The following is a 15,175-nucleotide window of genomic DNA, read 5'->3' as shown; positions in this document are numbered from 1 at the left end:
CGATAACCGGGCACGGGACCACATGGAACATTGGTGGAGAGGTTCCTAAGTCCGTAGGACATTTTATTCCAGTCAGAGGCAGTTTTTTGGAAGGCCTGTGTAGGTTTGGGGGTGGAAGATGGGGGGGGTGAGGTTAGGGGACTGCCAGGGAACTGCCCCCAAAGTTCAGGTCCAAATTCTAGGCCAGACTGATTAGGGGTGGGGAAATGTTCAAATACATAGTTGGAATGGGTGGATTATTCCCATTGTTCACAAAACTAACTTCATGTTACTTTCACATATGCATATTCATAAGTCTGTTCTGCCCCATTTTGGCATTACCTGTGGATTTTGTTCTCAAAAAAGAAAAGAAAAAAAAGAAATCCACACACAATTTGTGTTTTTTTAAAAAATGAAACACATGCTTAGAAACATACATCATCTCCATCCACACAATTATAAATGTATTTTAAAGCATCGCAGTACCTTTTTTTGAGCAGAGAACTTCATCGCAAGTTATGAAGGTGTGCGAAATCTTAAGGATAACCGTTGTTCTCTTTCTTTATTAAATTTGTATACGGCTCTTCGGCCGAAAATCACAGGGTGCTCCACAACATTAAAATGCAGAATAAGAACACAAAATACGTAATAAAAGTAAAACCAGAGGCAAAACAATACCCTCCCCCCACAAACACATTTAAAAGGGCATTGCATGTCAGCCAGCCAAAGGCTTGGCTTCACATTCTGAACATTTATGAGGCCTCTCTTTAATTAAGTTCTGATCCTTATATTAGTCTGGGAAGTGCAAAAGAGGACCTGATTCGAATCCCAGTCTCAACAGCAGAAATACAATTGGTTGGGACATTGGAGAGGCCCTTCTCAGTGGTTTTTATTACACTCTACAAATTTTTAGCTGCTCTCTCTGGTGTTTTTAAATTGCATGTTAGTTTTGCCTCTTTGTGGACTGATCTGCTTTTAAATTATATTGTGAGCTGCCGTCGGTGTTTATTTTAGACAGATGTAAGTTTCCCTAACAATAATAATCGCAAATGAAATCTGGGCCTCCACGACCGGATAGCTAAAGCACGCTATTTTCTGAAATGAAATTGGAGCAGCTTTTATATCCAAAATAAGTACTCTTCTACCTTGCTCTCAGAGTAGCACATTTCTTTATTTCCCTTTCTAAATCAGTCACTCGTCTGAACAAACCTGGAAGGAAACAAAACCCAGAGCAGGGAATCACACAGAGACACAACAAGCAGCTTCCTTAGTGGTTCGACACTCAGGGCTTCCAGGGAAACCTGTAATTATCTGATGAATTCAATAACCAATTTAATTCTCTGCACATGCTAAGAGTTCTTTCCCTGCAGCCCAGCGTTCAGAAGCGGCTGCCTTTAAGAAGCACGCCTGTCTTGTTTTCAAACCGACAAACTACGCCAGCAGCGCTTCTGCATCTTCCCTTTCGCAGGTCGTTGTTTTGATAACTTTTATCCGAGTCCTCTGGGGGGATACTATCTTGGAAGAAAAGGTCAAAGCCCCCAGATGTTTGGCTGCTATTTTCTGCCGGGGGCCTCGGGTTCCTTTTGCTGTGCCCCGGGTCCAACTGCCCACCTCCCCGCCAGTTCCCAAGCCCCAGGCTGCTCTCTGGCTTCCTCCGTTTGTACCTCAGCTGCAACAACGGTGTTTGTTCAATCTTTTCCCAGCTCCTGATTCCCCTGAAATCCCAGGAAGACTTGGACCGGGCAGTGGAACACTTGGACCTCAGCCCTTCTCTGAAGAGCCTAAAAGTGTTTGTGAAAACGGCAAAGAAAACAAACGTGAGAGAGCGGCTGCGCTTTCCCCAACCACCCCCTTCCTCCTTCCATTTGTGTACAAAGCAAAACGCGATGGGGACGCGGGTGGCGCTGTGGGTTAAACCACAGAGCCTAGAACTTGCGAATCAGAAGGTCGGCGGTTTGAATCCCCGCGACGGGGTGAGCTCCCGTTGCTCAGTCCCTGCTCCTGCCAACCTAGCAGTTAGAAAGCACATCAAAGTGCAAGTAGATAAATAGGTACCGCTTTGGCGGGAAGGTAAACGGCGTTTCTGTGCGCTGCTCTGGTTCGCCAGAAGCGGCTTAGTCATGCTGGCCACATGACCCGGAAGCCGTACGCCGGCTCCCTTGGCCAGTAAAGCGAGATGAGCGCCGCAACCCCAGAGTCGGCCACGACTGGACCTAATGGTCAGGGGTCCCTTTACCCTTACAAAACGCGATGCTCTTGTCCCAGGGAGTCAAAACGCTCTTGCGTGTTTTAATGGTGGCGAATGTGTCACAAGGGACACGTTAGAACTGGCATCTGGTCATATCAGGGGTTTTTTTGTTCACTCAGCTCTGCTTTGGAGTTCATTTTTCTCCACCCCATTTTCTGAACAGCCCCTGCACGGTGCAATTGCCGTCCTGTTAGCATCTAGCAGCCCTCAAGCAAAACCCAGCCTTATTATTTGGGATAAGGAGATAAGTGTCCCCTTGCAGGATCAGACCAAGGATTCACCTAGACCAAGGTGGGAGTGGTTGTGGTGGGGACTTTTTCAGCCTGGGGCGGATGGGAGTTGTAGTTCCAGACATCTGAAGGGCGCCCGGTTGACTAAAAGGCTATTGTGATTAATTCTTCAGCTTAACTAGACAGATTTCCCTTTGGATTCCCTAGATCAGGGGTGGCCAACTCCCAAGAGATTGCGATCTACTCGCAGAGTTAAAAACCCGCAGTGATCTACCCCCTTTTGGGGGGTTCAGGTCAAGGTAGTTGAGCTTCTTTTTATGGGCTGTAGAGCTAAAATATTTAGCTTTTTTGAGGGGAGCCGAAGTTCTTGGGCTTCTTTGGGGGGAGTCTGTGATCTACCAGTGATCTTCTACAGACGTCCAGTGATCCACCTGTTGAACGTGCCTGCCCTAGATTCAACCCTGCGGCATGAACTTTGTGTGGTAGTGTGATATTTCTCCACACAAGCCTGCACTCTATAGTTCCCACTGACCAGAACCGAATCTTCCTGTCTCCCTCTCACCTTCCTCAGTTGACCAGGGTACAGCCCCACACCCCTTGCCATTATAGTCGTACCTTGGTTGACAAACGCCTTGCGACTCGAACGTTTTGGCTCCCAAACGCCGCAAACCCACAAGTGAGTGTTCCGGTTTGTGAATGGTTCTTTAGAACCCGAACGTCCAACGTGGCTTCCAATTGGCTGCAGGAAGCTTCCATCCAGCCAATCGGAAACCGTGCCTTGGTTTTTGAACGTTGTGGAAGTCAGACGAACTTCCAGAATGGATTCCGTTTGACTTCCGGGGTACCACTGTATTTTGAAGCTGGAAAATAGCATTTTTGGAAGGAGAGCAAGTCTCCTCGTGTGCCTTCCTGAGCCACTTTGGACAAAGCAAAATCTCTCAGGCTCCCCAGCCTTGGGGCCAGTGAAGACCATAGAGTAAAGGGAGCATTTCCCAACAGCCTCCTTCTGCCCTCCTTCAGAGACAATGGGAGTTGCAGTCCAACCACATAATAATAATATAATAATAAGAATTTATTATTTCCCCAGCCACTCTGGGCGGCTTCCAACAAAACACTAAAATACAATAACCTATTAAACATTAAAAGCTTCACTAAACAGGGCTGCCTTCAGATGCCTTCTAACATGGGTTCAAGTTACAAGAAAGGGGGATCTGATAAAACATCAGGCAGGAAGAACCTTCTGACAGTAGAAGCTGTTTGACCGTGGAACAGCTGACCTTGGAAAGTGGTGGATTCTCCTTCACTGAAGAATGAATCCATTGGCTCTGCCTGTCGTTGGCTCTGGCGCCCCCTACTGTTGGGCTCCCTGCTTTCTGCCCTATCAGTTCCCATGGGCACCAGCCACTACAGATTAGGGTCCAGCGATATGTTTCTGGACCATAGCTGTCAACGTTTCCCTTTTTTAAAGGGAAATTCCCTTATTCCAAATAGGATTCCTCACAAGAAAAGGGAAAAGTTGGCAGCTATGTTCCGGACAGGGAGACTGAGTCCCAGTTGACCCTGGGCTTCGGCACTCATGCGTATGCCTGGAATATTTTAAGCTTCCCTCCCTGCGGAGGAGACTGAAACCTAACAACTCTCTCTTCTCATACCTCCCGTAGTCTCTGCAACCCAACAACAGCAAGCAGCACGAGATGAGGATCTCCAAATCGATGGGAGATATCTTGGGGTCCCTGTACAAAGATGCAGAGAGGACACGGAAGCATTCCACAGGTCGGTGAAACTCAGCTTCTCTTTCTCCCACAGGGTCTGCCAGGGCAGTGACAGCCACCTTTCCTCATCAGAAAACAGGGGGTCGCTCCAGTCCCCGTCCCCAGCTCCACCGAGTGTAATTTGCAACATGCCATTGATGCAGTAACAGTGTGTTAGTGATGGATTTCCCTGTCTAATTTCAAGAACCAACTGATTCCAGGGGGTAGGAGCCGAAACACTAAAAGCCCGGTTTCTAGTGCAAGCTAAGCACATTTCTCATCATTCAACACTCTCAGCAGTGCCCGATCTGAAGAGCAGTCGCTGGGCAGGGGTATATGGCCGGTGTTAAGTTGTGGGTGAACATATCAGACGACACAGCGATTCTCCAAACAGCTCTTGTTTATTCACAGGTCAGAACAGAACTGAACTGAAGGGTTCAGCCAGCCTGCTTATATAGAGCTCCAGTACAACGCGACAGTAACCACTTTCTGTAACTATCCAATCGCTGAACGTCACTTTCAACCCCTTATTTGCATATGTGGACCTGAGTGAAAACTATCTACGGTATCCCCCTGCTGGCCTAGGGTGAGAACTTCAGTACGTAACAGCAGCAAAGGAAGCCGTTCCTCTTGGGCTGCAGCAACACTGCAACCACAGAGCAGAGCGCGCTGCCATTGGCTAGGGAGTCAGAAAACCTTTCCTCATCAGGAAACAGGGGGCCGCTCCAGTCCCCAGCCCCCCCAAGTGTATTCTGCAATATGCCATTGATGCAGTGGATTTCCTTGTCTATTTTCAATAACCAACTGATTCCAGGGGGCTGGAGTTGAAACACTAAAAGCCCGGTTTCTAGTGCAAGCTAAGCACACTTCTCAGCATTCAACACTCTGATAAGCACATTCGCTGGGCAGGGGTATATGGCCAGAGATTTATCTGATTAGATAAATCTATCGTCACTGTCAGAAGTAGTATGAATACCAGTTTTGGGGAATCACAGGTGTTGATGGATTCTTGGCCTGTTTACAGGTTACCCATATGCATCTTTCTGGCCAGTGGCGTAGCGTGGGTTGTCAGCACCCGGGGCAAGGCAAGTAATTTGCGCCCCCTAACCCGTGGATTTTAGTAGGGGCAGAGAGCTGCGAGTGCGAGCTCCCCCCCCCCCGATGTTGCGCCCAGCCCCCCCTGCACCCCCCATGCTACGCCACTGTTTCTGGCCACTGTCAGAAGAGGGTGCTGGACTGAATAGGCGTTGGGCCTCATCCAGCAGCTCTGCTCTCAAGGTCTTCAGATTTGACCCCATCCAGTTATCCAGCCGACAAGCTATGCTTTGAGGCAACTTGCTCTTTTCCCTGTAGCTGCTACCACCAAAAGCCCCAGTCTTTTGCTGGAGAAGCGGGTAGGTTGTCACACATTCCCCCAGTTGCTGACACAAACCAGGGGCCTGTAATTTCTGTTTAATTGTCAAAGCTTTCCTCCCACCATTGAGACTGTGCCCAGAATTCTGGGATGGTTCCTTCTGAAACAAAATGTGCTGTTACATCAAGTCACTGCAGATGCTTCTTGTACTCGAACAAAGTTAACAATATTTTTTTTCCTCTTTGGACTGCCAGCCTGTTTCCCCTGCCACACACAAACACCAATAACCCAATGGAATTTGGAACTGATGCAAGTTTGTTGCTGGCAGAACCCATAAACTTCCTGTCCTTCTGTAATGGGGACAACCGATGCTCAACACACAGTTTATGGGGCTGCTTCATTATTTATTATTACGGAGGCCAAGGCCTGGATTTTACTGAGTTGTCCTAAATAAATCACTATGGCGATAAGTGCAATTATTATTATTATTATTATTAGGGCATGCTTGGGTGGAATGGAAAACTTTCATGGCTGCGGTGTAGGCCCTCCAAGACAGGGAATACTGAAAATCAAAACTTCGTTTCCTTTAAACAAAGCAACTTTCTGGTCCTCATGATTATAAGGAGGAGGGAGGGGGGCAGGCAGAGATACACCTCAAGTTTTGATAGCAGTATCTTGGAAGAAAAACAACTCTTGAAATGAAAAGCAGAATTGCAGAATTTGCCTGTCTTTACAGCAGAGTTTCAGCTACTTTGCAGTAAGGTTTTTAAAAACAAAAAAAGATAAGTTCAATCTTCAGTGTGTGTGTGTGCATGTGCACAAATACCGTATAATTGGCCCAAATATAAGCCGCACCCAACTTCAAGGGGGATGAGGAGGAAAAAAGACAATGCCCAAATATAAGCTGCTCCCTTAAAATTCTGCAGGCACTCACACCCGTTGCATTTTAGCATATGTTTCAGCAGCGGTAAAAGCCCATTTTTGTAAGGTCGCGAATTTAAGTCACGCTTTAACTTTTCACGGTCGGAATTTGGAAAAAGAAAGAAAGTGAGGCTTATATTTAGGCCAATACTGTATTGTTTGCTCAGGTGGAGCTATTACTAGATTACATTCATAGTCTTCCATATACCGGGGGCAGGATCCAGCCTCCTGTTTGGGTGCATCCATACTTGCAGTCAGTGGTGCAGCGTGGGGGGTGCAGGGGGGGGGCCGGCCGCACCGGGCGCAACATCTGGGGGTTAGGGTTAGGGGGCGCAAATCCACGGGTTAGGGGGCGCAAATTATTTGCCTTGCCCCGGGTGCTGACAACCCACGCTACGCCACTGTGTGCAGTCAGATTTTAAGGGGTTACTTGGGGCTCGGTCACACAGAACCCGGCTGCAGGGTCTATCGGCTGCATAGATGGTGGCTGAGACCCAAGAATAATGGCTGCGAGATATGGAGCGGCTCCCCCTTGTGGCATGTTGAAATATACTCAGAGTCGCAAAGTGATTTCATGCTCTTTATTCAGCTCATAGTGGTGAGGAGGAATGAATGGATGTCCCCTCAAAGTATCTGCTTTATATACATTATTTACACAATGGGCTGCACATGATTGGCTAATTCTGGAATTCTACTGTAAGCCAATCAGGTTGTGGATTCACTTATATCTGGAGCATGATTGGGTGGTTGCTGCCAACCAATCATATTGCTGCATTGTTCTAGGACCAATCAGACTGCTGCAGTTTGGATCCTATTCAACTCAGTACATAACACATGTCCATGGTGGTGCATTCTTCTGAGCCCTGTGAGTTCCTGGTTCGAGACCTCAGAGCCCCACAAAGTGCGGCACCAAGCACATCCGTTGTGCCCTCCACGGTCCGGGGTCAGATGAGGTGCCCTGCTTTGGGTGGCGCTGCTGTTGTTGACGCCCTGAGTGGCCGGCGGCCGTTCAGGATCCTTATAACGGAGCCTTTCCTTCGCCTCGCTGGATCTCTGCGAGGAATGACGCCAAGACTGTGGCATTTTTCCGATGAACAGCTTTTGGATGTGGCGAGGCAGGAGGAGGAAGCAGCGAGAAGGGAGCCAGGCAAAACACACACACACACACAAAACCACCCCTGCTTTTTTGGAAACAGCCAAGCGAGGTCACAGTGGATCTGGCTGTAAAATAGCGGAGTGGGAAAGGACATTGAAAGGCCCCAGGGCCTGCCAGACGGGAATGGCATCTCTCTTCATGGGACATGCTGTACTTTTTAATAACCTGGAGCATGGGAGAACCCCACATATTTCTCTGCCCCTATCTTATTCACTGACTTAATGCGTTTATTGCTTTTATATCCTGTCTTGTTTTCCATGGAGCTCCGAGGGGACAGAACTGGTTTCTCTTTTTTTTATATATATATATATATATATAATATTTATTGGTGTTTCAAAAAGTTACAAGAATAAAAAAGAAAGAAAAAGAAAAACAGAAAATACAAAATACAAAAATTAAAAACAATTAAAAACAAATCCATCTTTCCATATCTTATCTATCATTTGCTTGTTTCCTTGACCTCCTCACACCTCCCTTTTTTGTATTCTAGTTCATTAGTTATTTCAGCAAATCCTTTCCTTCTTTGTTTTTATCTTACTAATTTATCTTAGTATATTGTAACTTTACATTCTGACCTGTTAACAATCCATTTTTACTTAATCCTTTATAACATTACTGCTAAAACCACATAGCTTCATTCCAGCATCCTTCTAACATTCCTTAATTTTACAATGTTTCTGTAGATAGACTTTAAATTTCTTCCAGTCTTCCTCTACCGACTCTTCTCCCTGGTCTCGGATTCTGCCAGTCATTTCCGCCAGTTCCATGTAATCCATCACCTTCATCTGCCATTCTGTACTGGTTTCTCCCCCTTCCTCATCCCCCCCCCCATTTTTTAATTCATTTTATAACACAACTAAAAAACACAACACAAACAGAAAAAACTATACAAAGAAATTCTCGCCTTATCCTTATTTTTTCTAAGCATTGTTAAGTGAGCTTCCCCAAGTCCCCCCATCTGATTTTCATTTTACCTCATCTTTAGCAGTTTACATATATCACAATTTGTAACCATTTTTTTAATCACACTTACTTTTACCATAAAAATCTCCACATTTTATCACTTACAAATAATACTGTTTTAAAATACACTACCTTCTACTTCTAACCCTACAGCCTATATCCACTTCCAAAGCTATTCTAGAATTTAAATATTAACATATTTTTTCAAATATTCTTTAAACTTCTTCCAATCGTCTCTTCTCTCTGGTCTCGGAGTCTCCCAGTCAGTTCGGCAAGTTCCATATAGTCCATCATCTTCATCTGCCATTCTTTGATAGTTGGTAAATCTTGTTTCTTCCAATTCTTTGACTTCCTCATTTAACTCCCTTAAAGAACCCTGCGTGGCAGGTTAGGCGGAGAAAACGGAGTGAGTGGCCGAAGGTTGCACCTGGTGAACTTCGTGGTCGGATGGGGATTTGAACCCTGGTCTCCCAGGTCTGATACTTTAACCACTGCTCCACACTGTCTCTCTCTCTTCCATCCCCTTAACCCTCTCTTTTGAAAGAAATGAAGGGCGGAAGAAAGCCAAGCAGCAGAGGATTAGATTCCTAGATCTCTAAGGATCTCATGGGAGGGCATACATTAGCCTATTCTCCCCCTCCCGTTTTATCCTCACAACAACCCTGTGAGGAAGAGTTAGGCTGATGATCGCTGACCTGGTCCCCATCCATTTTATTATTTTATTTTATTTTATTTTATTTTATTTTATTTTATTTTATTTTATTTTATTTTATTTTATTTTATTTTATTTTATTTTATTTTATTTTATTTTAATTTACAGTTGCATAAGTAAAATAAAACCATTCAAATCCTCCTCTCCAGGGGTGATTGGGTGGAAGCCAAAACAGCAGGACCGTATTGCTCATAGCAGTACAGCCTAGTGCTAATAGCAAGCATCAACACATCCCTGTGTGTTGCTCTCTGATGCAGATCACAAACATGGTGGCTGAGTGTGGACTTGAACCCAGCTCTGACTCCCTAGCCAATGGCAGCGCGCTCTGCTCTGTGGTTGCAGTGTTGCTGCAGCCCAAAAGGAACGGCTTCCTTTGCTGCTGTTATGTACTGAAGTTCTCACCCTGGGCCAGCAGGGGGATACCGTAGATAGTTTTTTCACTCAGGTCCACATATGCAAATAAGGGATTGAAAGTGACGTTCAGCGATTGGATAGTTACAGAAAGTGGTTACTGTTGCGTTGTAGTGGAGCTCTATATAAGCAGGCTGGCTGAACCTTTCAGTTCAGTTCTGTTCTGGCCTGTGAATAAACAAGAGCTGTCTGAAGAATGGCTGTGTCGTCTGGTATGTTCACCCACAACTTAACAGCTGCCATTTTGTGTGGAGATGTTTGCTCTTAGCATTGTCCCCCTGCCCCTTCTCTGCTGATAACCGGGAAACCCCTTTGGATCCGTGGGAAAACGCTTGCAGGAGGTCCCAGGTCCTGTCTCCAGCATCTCCAGTTAAAAACAAGACTCTTGAGTGCTGCCGTATTACGGAGTCGTGCGCCTTTGCAAGCTCCTGGTACTTGCACTTGAATCCCTGGGCCTGGAGGCAGTTGGAGAATGGATGGCGGCTAACAGATTGAGGTTGAATCCTGGCAAGACAGAAGTACTGTTTTGGGGGGACAGGGGGCGGGTGGGTGTGGGGGATTCCTTGGTCCTGAATAGGCTATCTGTGCCCCTGAAGGACCAGGTGCGCAGCCTGGGAGTCATTTTGGACTCACAGCTGTCCATGGAGGTGCAGGTCAATTCTGTGTCCAGGGCAGCTGTCTACCAGCTCCATCTGGTACGCAGGCTAAGACCCTACCTGCCCGCAGACTGTCTCGCCAGAGTGGTGCATGCTCTAGTTATCTCCCGCTTGGACTACTGCAACGCGCTCTACGTGGGGCTACCTTTTAAGGTGACCCAGAAACTGCAATTAATCCAGAATGTGGCAGCTAGACTGGTGACTGGGAGTGGCCGCCAAGACCACATAATACCAGTCCTGAGAGATCTGCATTGAGTCCCAGTACATTTCCGAGCGCAATTCAAAGTGTTGGTGCTGACCTCTAAAGCCCTAAATGGCCTCGGCCCAGTATACCTGAAGGAGTGGCTCCACCCCATCGTTCAGCCAGACACTGAGGTCCAGCTCCGATGGCCTTCTGGCGGTTCCCTTATTGCGAGAAGTGAGACTACAGGGAACCAGACAGAGGGCCTTCTCAGTAGTGGCGCCCACCCTGTGGAACGCCCTCCCATCAGATGTCAAAGAGATAAACAACTACCTGACATTCAGAAGACATCTTAAGGCAGCCCTGTTCAGGGAAGTTTTTAATATTTAATGCTGTACTGTTTTTAACACTTGATTGGGAGCTGCCCAGAGTGGCTGGGGAAACTCAGCCAGATGGGCGGGGTATAAATAATAAATTATATTATTATTATTATTATTATTTCTCTGTTTTGCAGGCTCCCTGCACACCGGCCGCAGTTCTCCGCCCCCTGGAAGCGTCCCCGAAGAACAGCAGCAGATCGCCCGCCAGGGTTCCTACACCAGCATCAACAGCGAAGGGGAGTTCATCCCTGAGATGATGGACCAAAACGTAAGCTAGAACCTGGAAGCGATTGCCTTGCCTGTCTTTGTTTGGGGAAGGGCGTAAGATGGCAAAAAGTGACTGGGTGTCCCTTGCAAAACAAAGCCTTTGGGGGCTTTTTCTCTGACCTCCTGGGAGTCTTTCTAATGGAGGAGCTTCAACCATGTGCCTCCGTCAACACAGACAGTTGGGTAATGGCCCGCCTTTGATGGGAGTTGCAGTCCAAGAACATGTGGGGATGCCCAAGGTTGAAGCACTCTCATGTTGCTCTCCAACCTACTGTATTTTTCGCTCTATAAGACACACTTTTTCCCTCCTAAAAAGCAAGGGGAAATGCGTGTGCGTCTTATGGAGCGAAAGCAGGCTGCGCAGCTATCCCAGAAGCCGGAACAGCGAGTGGGAGTGCTGCACAGCGTTCCCTCTTGCTGTTCTGGCTTCTGGGATTCAGAATATTTTTGTCTTGTTTTCCTCCTCCAAAAACTAGGTGCGTCTTATGGTCTGGTGCATCTTATAGAGCGAAAAATACGATGATTTTCCTTAGGTTAGGTTGCTTGGAACCAATTTTATTATGTGGCGCAGCTCCTTCTGGACTAGTTCAAGTGAAGGGTTGCCTCAGCGAATGTGCCTCCCCGCATCATCATAATTATGATGGTTGTTCCAAAAGCCTTGCACTCTGACACCTAGCCTGCCAAGGAAGATCGTTTTAGAGTCTCTGTTCCCCTGAACTGCTAGCCTTCCACATGCAGGAAGGTGGCTTTTTATCTGAACGTGGGGGAGCATTCAAATCCCATTTGGACTGCATCCTGAAATGGTACGGTCCAGGAAGGAGCATATCACAGACTAATTCTTCATGTCAGAGTTGCACCACAATACAGAAAGTCAGCTAGCTTTCTTTAGGCGGGGGGGGGAGAGGTGGACAGGGACTATTTGCCCAGACTGAAGGAATTCGGCCGGTGAAATATACTTGGAGTCGAGAGTGGATTTCATGCTCTTTATTCAGCTCATGGTGGTGAGGAGGAATGAATGTCCCCCCAAAATATCTGCTTTATATACATTATTTACACAATGGGCTGCACGTGATTGGCTAATTCCGGGATTCTTCTGTAGGCCAATCAGGTTGCGGATTCACTTCCACCTGGAGCTGGATTGGGTGGCTCCTGTGGACCAATCATACTGCTGCATTGTTCTAGGACCAATCAGACTGCTGCATTCTGAATCCTATTGTTCTAGGACCAATCAGACTGCTGCATTCTGAATCTCATTGTTCTAGGACCAATCAGACTGCTGCATTTTGGATCCTATTCAACTCAGTACATAACAGCCGGTCTGTAAGTCTTAATATCCTCCGGTAGTGCCCAATTGGCCCTTTCGCATCACCTGACTTTCCAGGTCCAGGGGTAGCAGAGTTTCCTATGGCACATCACTCTGGCTAGATCATGGGTAGGGAAACTAAGGCATGGGGGCCGGATCGGGCCCAATCGCCTTCTAAATCCGGCCTGCGGACGGTCCAGGAATCAGCGTGTTTTTACATGAGCATTTTATTTAAAATGCATCTCTGAGTTATTTGTGGGGCATAGGAATTCGTTCATTCCCCCCTCCCCAAAATATAGTCCGGCCCCCACAAGGTCTGAGGGACAGTGGACTGGCCCCCTGCTGAAAAAGTTTGCTGACCCCTGGGCTAGACTGAAGCTGGCCTCCACCCAGGAACACAGGGAACCGAATCAGACCATTGGGTCTCACAGCTCACTATAGTCTGCACTGATTCGAAGCGGCACTCTAGGATTTCAGGCAGAGAGCTACCCCACACCAGCCCTATCTGGAGATACCAGAAACCGAACCCGGGACCTTCTGCAGGCAAAGCAGGTGGTTGCCGCATTTGTGGGACAGCAACTCCTGATTCGCATGCCCCCTGGCACAAGCTTCACCGTATAGTGGTAACTCAGGTTACATACGCTTCAGGTTACAGACTCCGCTAACCCAGAAATAGTGCTTCAGAACTTTGCTTCAGGATGAGGATAGAAACCACTGTATTACTTAACTGAAAGGCTGGAGCATTATATCATGGCTCCTGCACTACAGTTGTACCTCGGGTTAAGTACTTAATTCGTTCTGGAGGTCCGTTCTTAACCTGAAACTGTTCTTAACCTAAAGCACCACTTTAGCTAATGGGGCCTCCTGCTGCGGCCATGCCGCCAGAGCACAATTTCTGTTCTCATCCTGAAGCTAAGTTCTGAGGTACTATTTCTGGGTTAGCGGAGTCTGTAACCTGAAGTGTATGTAACCCAAGGTACCACTGTATGGGAAACACCGTCCCTCTGAAAACCAGTTGCTAGGAATTGCAAACGGGGAGACGATTGTTGCAGTCACTATCTCCTTGCAGGCGTCCCAGAGAGCGCCCCATTTCCCTACTAAGCCCCCGGCGGCTGCTCTCGTTGGCAAGGTGAGGTCTTTTCGTTCCGTGATGCTATTGCGACCTTTCTCATATTTTTAACATGACAACAACGAGATCCAAAATCGCTCCGAATGTATTTTGGCAGAAGCCGAGCACAGATGTGCAGTGTGAGTCTCGATGCCAAAAAAAGAGGGAGCTTTCATTGTTTCTTTAAAAATTTATGAGTCTTTGTCTTTCTCTGTCTCTTTCTCTCTCTCTCTCTCTCTCCCCTGCTTTCTTTCCTCTTTTCCTCTCAAAAAGTTGTTGGAGCCGTTCATCAGCCCAAACGACTCGCTCTCGTCAAGCTGTCAGTCCCTGGATAGATCTGGAGACAGGTAAGCTAGATATGGTCGTCTTTACAGCTAGTGGACCAAGATACCTGAAGGGGCTGCCTGTGTCCATACCTGCCCACATGGTCCTTGAGGTCATAGTCTGGATGATGTCCGGCAGGTGGCAAGATGGGAGGAGAGCCTAGAAGGATCTCACCATCACTGGAGGTCTTCAAGCAGAAGCAGGAGAGGACCATCCGTTGGCGAAGACCGTTTGCCTCAAGTTGTCCTGCACACTTAGCAAAGAACTGGATACTCTAGAAGGCCCAGTTCATCTCCACAAGCACTCAAGACGGGTCTCTGGTAGTTTCTCTAGTGATGAAGAACATGAGCTGAGAGGCCTCCACCTCAGATGTCACCTTAGCTGTGAACAAATTGGGTGGCCTACGGCCCTCACTGACTGTTACGGGAGATGTATGGCTACCACTGACCCTCATCTCCCCCCTAGGTCTCCCTGGCAACGTCCAGTAAAAGAAACATGTGCCAGGACGTCATCACATTTGTTCTCTCCCGTTTCCCCGCACTACACTTAATTGGCTTTTGCTTTTGAGGTGTGAGAAAGCGCCACAGGCCAGGACGTCCCGTTTAAGTATTTGCTTCATTAGTTGCTACCAGGAGGTGAGGGAGAAGTATGGTTGCCTCCTCTAAGGGCTGGTCAGCGGAAACTGCCATGTGAACAGCAAAATGGTATCGCTGGCCTGCCTTGCAAGTCTGCCGTGCGTGAATTGGTTCAAACGCTTTCCAAATTTGGGGTCCACAAAGTCACTCTTGTGAGACTCACAAGGCCCTCAAACACCTGCCCTCTCCTGTCAAGGCCTCCTACTCCCTCCAGATGTTTTTGTTTCTTTGGGGCTTCTTGTATAGTTGGGGGTTGCCTGTTGGGTGAGGCTGTTACCTCCTTTTTAGTCTGGTTATTATTATTATTATTATTATTATTATTATTATTATTATTATTACTTATTTATTCAACTTATACACCACCCTATACCCAGAGGCCTCAGGGCAGTTTACAATAAGACCACAACATACAAAATCAAACCAAAAGCAGTAACCCAATAACCCAAAAAATAAAGCCACATTCTAAAAGGGTGTTGGATGTCAATAAGATCAGCCAAAGGGCTGGTTAAAAAGGAACGTGTTTGCCCGGCGCCTAAAGGTGTACAGACATACCTCAGGTATACAGACGCTTCAGGTTGCGTTTTTTTGGGTTACAC

At 47.1% G+C, this 15,175-nt stretch overlaps 1 protein-coding gene across 1 annotated transcript in view; it reads left to right on the top strand.

Moving 5' to 3' along the window:
• LOC310827742 (mitogen-activated protein kinase kinase kinase 3-like) overlaps positions 1 to 15,175 on the top strand; it is a 115,170-nt gene that overhangs the window by 77,765 nt on the left and 22,230 nt on the right. The window contains exons 6-9 of the mRNA XM_083704134.1: positions 1,683 to 1,796; positions 4,119 to 4,230; positions 11,077 to 11,210; positions 13,894 to 13,967. Coding sequence (XP_083560260.1) covers positions 1,683 to 1,796; positions 4,119 to 4,230; positions 11,077 to 11,210; positions 13,894 to 13,967 — 434 coding nt within the window. The remainder of the gene's footprint in view (positions 1 to 1,682; positions 1,797 to 4,118; positions 4,231 to 11,076; positions 11,211 to 13,893; positions 13,968 to 15,175) is intronic.

Source organism: Podarcis gaigeae, assembly GCF_964106915.1.
Source record: "Podarcis gaigeae genome assembly, chromosome: 12".
NCBI lineage: Eukaryota > Metazoa > Chordata > Lepidosauria > Squamata > Lacertidae > Podarcis > Podarcis gaigeae.
Note: the sequence above shows the minus strand (reverse complement) of the source record. Positions and strands in the feature narration are given on the sequence as shown.